This window comes from Nipponia nippon, unplaced genomic scaffold (genome assembly GCF_047370975.1).
Source record: "Nipponia nippon isolate SJK-2023a ecotype South Korea unplaced genomic scaffold, ASM4737097v1 scaffold_32, whole genome shotgun sequence".
NCBI classification, from domain to species: Eukaryota; Metazoa; Chordata; class Aves; order Pelecaniformes; family Threskiornithidae; genus Nipponia; species Nipponia nippon.
In genome coordinates, this window is record NW_028262350.1 from 6338795 (window position 1) to 6341995 (window position 3201).

The window sequence follows — 3201 nt, forward strand, 5'->3', positions numbered from 1 at the left end:
TTGCTAGCAGTCATGTCAGTCCAATCGGTTTAAATGCTCCCAGACCCGATCCTCCTCTGCTGCAGGTCTTTCCTGTTCCAGATGTTCCTAGGAAAATGTCAGGAGAGCGATCTCTGACAGCAAACCGTGCCAGAGCAAGACCAAGGCGAAGAAACCTTGGAGTTACCTCCACCTTTGCTGTAAGCCCTGTGCCCAGGGAAGCTGCCTCGTTCAGGGCTGGGGCTGCCTTTGACCAAGGCTTGCTTTTGCTGCTGACCTACGTGGAAGACCTTCTCGTTGCCCTCCACATGCTTTGCCTGATTCAATGCCAGGTGGACCCGTCCAGCAGTTAGACATGACCCTGCCTGGGGTATCCTTGGGCCTCTCATCCCAGCGCGTGAAAGGAGCCTGCATGGCAGACCAAGCATGTCAGCAATCAGGAAATGAAATGGCAGCATTGACGGAAACCAAACCACAGCCTCTGCCATTAGGTAGCATATTTTGCTTGGGAGGTGAGTCTTGGAAAATTAGTGCCCGCGTGCAGTGACTGTGGGCCTGGGGCGGTGCAGGAGCAGTATAAAAGCGGGCCCTTCTCCCCACTCTCTCATCCACTCTTCTCACCTCCATCTCCTTGGGAAGAAGGTGAGTTTGAAGCCCTTTCTCTTCCTCCTCCGCGTTTTCCTTTGGGTTTTCTCAGTGCGTACCTGCCGTTTCTCCTACACCGGGTCATGGGGCTACCTATCATGGGAGAGGGAAGGGCAGAGAAGGTGTGGCATGGAGAGAGGCTGATGCTTGGCTGAAGTGGGCGATGGGCTAGACGGGGACCTCGATGAGCTTGAATGCTCTTGGCAGGGCTGTTTTGGGCTGAGGGGAAGGTGAAGCCCGTGAGCCTCCCCAAAATGCCTCTAGCTCTTGTCTCCAGCTCATGGTTTTTTTCCCTCGCGGTGGGGTGACAGGCTGCTCCTCACCCATCGCCCCTGCTCTGCTTCCCCCTGCCCTCTCTCCCAGGTGCACCTCCAGCCCCGAGACATGTCCTGCTACAACCCGTGCCTGCCCTGCCAGCCCTGCGGCCCCACCCCGCTGGCCAACAGCTGCAATGAGCCCTGTGTCAGGCAGTGCCAGGACTCCACCGTCGTCATCCAGCCCTCCCCCGTGGTGGTGACCCTGCCCGGACCCATCCTCAGCTCCTTCCCGCAGAGCACTGCCGTGGGATCCTCCACCTCCGCTGCCGTTGGCAGCATCCTCAGCTCTCAAGGAGTGCCCATCTCCTCCGGGGGCTTTGGCCTCTCGGGCTTCGGCAGCCGCTACAGTGGCAGGAGTTGCCTCCCCTGCTAAAGCTGCTGGCGATGGCCCTGGGGAAGGCCCCCAGGGACCCACAAGATGGTACCGGAGTGGGGACAGAGCATCGACTTGTTTTCTGAGGAACTGAGCAACGCCAGTACCCCTTGCAAAAGGATGGGGCCATCCTGGGAGCTCCGAAAGCACGGCCCATGCCTGCCTTTCCCCTCTTCCGCTCTCTCTTTTCCCTCCCGTGTCCTTGTTCTGTTGCGCTCCCATGGGCTGTGAGCCCCGTAAAGCCAGCCTAGGGCAGAACTGCAGGCCCTGCTCTGTCTCTGGGGCAGGCAGATGGAGACCTGGTGGGATCTCTGCCACAGCCGTGGGGTGCAGATTCATCTATGCCCCTGGTGCTCCCTGCACGGGGACCTGCACCCGTCTTGACCTCATTTCCCTCTTGCCTCATTAAAGTTCTGCTGCATGCCAGCCCATGCCTTTGTCTCATCCTTTCCCCTGCAGACACTTTGCCAAGATGCCCAGGAAGAGAGATGTTGCTCAGGGGTGGTTCTGGGAGGAGCTGGCTGGAGATGGTTCTGCCGTGATTGTTAACACAGGCTTGCTTTGAATATGCTTAGCCATGCTTCGTGTGACCATCTGCTTTCTGAACTTCTGTGCGTCTCTGGGGCTGGACAGAGTGACCCGAGGCAGTTGAATGACCATAGCTACTGCAGAGATGATTTTAGGTCTCCCACCAAAGCATTCTCTTCTCCATGCTCAGCGAGCCCTCAGCCTCTCCTCCCCAACCAAGTGCTCCAGCCCCCTCACCATCCAGCCCACCCTCCGCTGAACTCGCCCCATTCAGTCAAGGTCTTTCTTGCATTAGAGCCCCAAACGCGGAAGAGTGTTCTAGATGCCGTCAGGTGAGTGCTGAGCAGAGGGCGCTCATCACTCCCCTCGATCTCCTGTCTACACGCCTGCTCATATAGCCCAGGATGTTGATGACAGTCCTTGGTGTGCGGGAAGAGTGCTGGGCGTCGCACCTGTTTTGATGGGGTTGCCGCAAAAGCACCTTTCCTGGCCCTGCTTGTGAGGGACTGAAGGATTTGTGGGGAGACAGGGCTGGTGACTGCCAAGGCAGCTTCTGGTCAGGGCTCTGGGTGGAGAAGGATCATCTTGCCTGGCTGTGTCCTGCAGCAGTTCAGCTGCTCCCCTTTGCCGGCGGCAAGTCTCTCCGCAGCCTTTGCTGCTGGTCTGCGCACTGCTTTGGAGAGCTCTTGGACAGCCCTTTGAGACACTCAGCCCACACCCGCTGCCTCTCTTCCTGGCGCGGGTCTCTCCCTGCTCCCCTCTCTGCAGAAACATTCCCAGGAAAGCCTGGGCACAGAGAGGGAAGGAGCAGGGCAAGGAGGGCATGCACTGCCCGTGGGCCTGTGTGGTGTGCTGCCCCTGACTAGTACTAAGCACCCCGCAGCAGCTCTCTTGATCCGTTGTCCCATTCGGATGGGGGGAGAATTGGAAGAGCAAGAAAGCGAAATACCCTTGGGTTGAGCTCAGGCCAGTCTAAGAGGGGAAGGGGAAAGAAGGGAGAAAACCAAGTGGTGCAAAGGCAATCACCCACCACCTAGCAGCAGCAGACTCACGCCCATGCATTCTCCCCAGAGCTGCTCCTTTGCAAAGACTGCGCAACATTTTATTGCTGAGCGTGATGTTATGTGGCATGGAATAGCCTTGTGGTCAATTCAGGTCAGCCGTCCTGGTTGTGTCCCCTCCCAGGTGCTTGCTCCACCCCTGCAGGGGCGTGCAGAGTGAGAAAGAGAGACGGCCTTGATGGTGAGCAAGCACTGCGCAGCACTAGCTAAAGCTTTGGTGTGTTGTCTGCCCTGTTTCTGCCCACATTTGAAGCACAGCACCATATGGGCTGCGCTGAAGAAAATCACCTCCATCCCA

At 58.0% G+C, this 3201-nt stretch overlaps 1 protein-coding gene across 1 annotated transcript; it reads left to right on the plus strand.

Annotated features, from left to right (window-relative positions):
* The first annotated feature begins 1008 nt into the window (after nucleotides 1-1008).
* On the plus strand, nucleotides 1009-1314 carry LOC148054308 (feather keratin 1-like). The gene has a single exon (XM_087769921.1). The coding sequence runs from the start codon at nucleotides 1009-1011 to the stop codon at nucleotides 1312-1314; it is 306 nt and encodes a 101-aa protein (XP_087626047.1).
* The last annotated feature ends 1887 nt before the right edge of the window (nucleotides 1315-3201 follow it).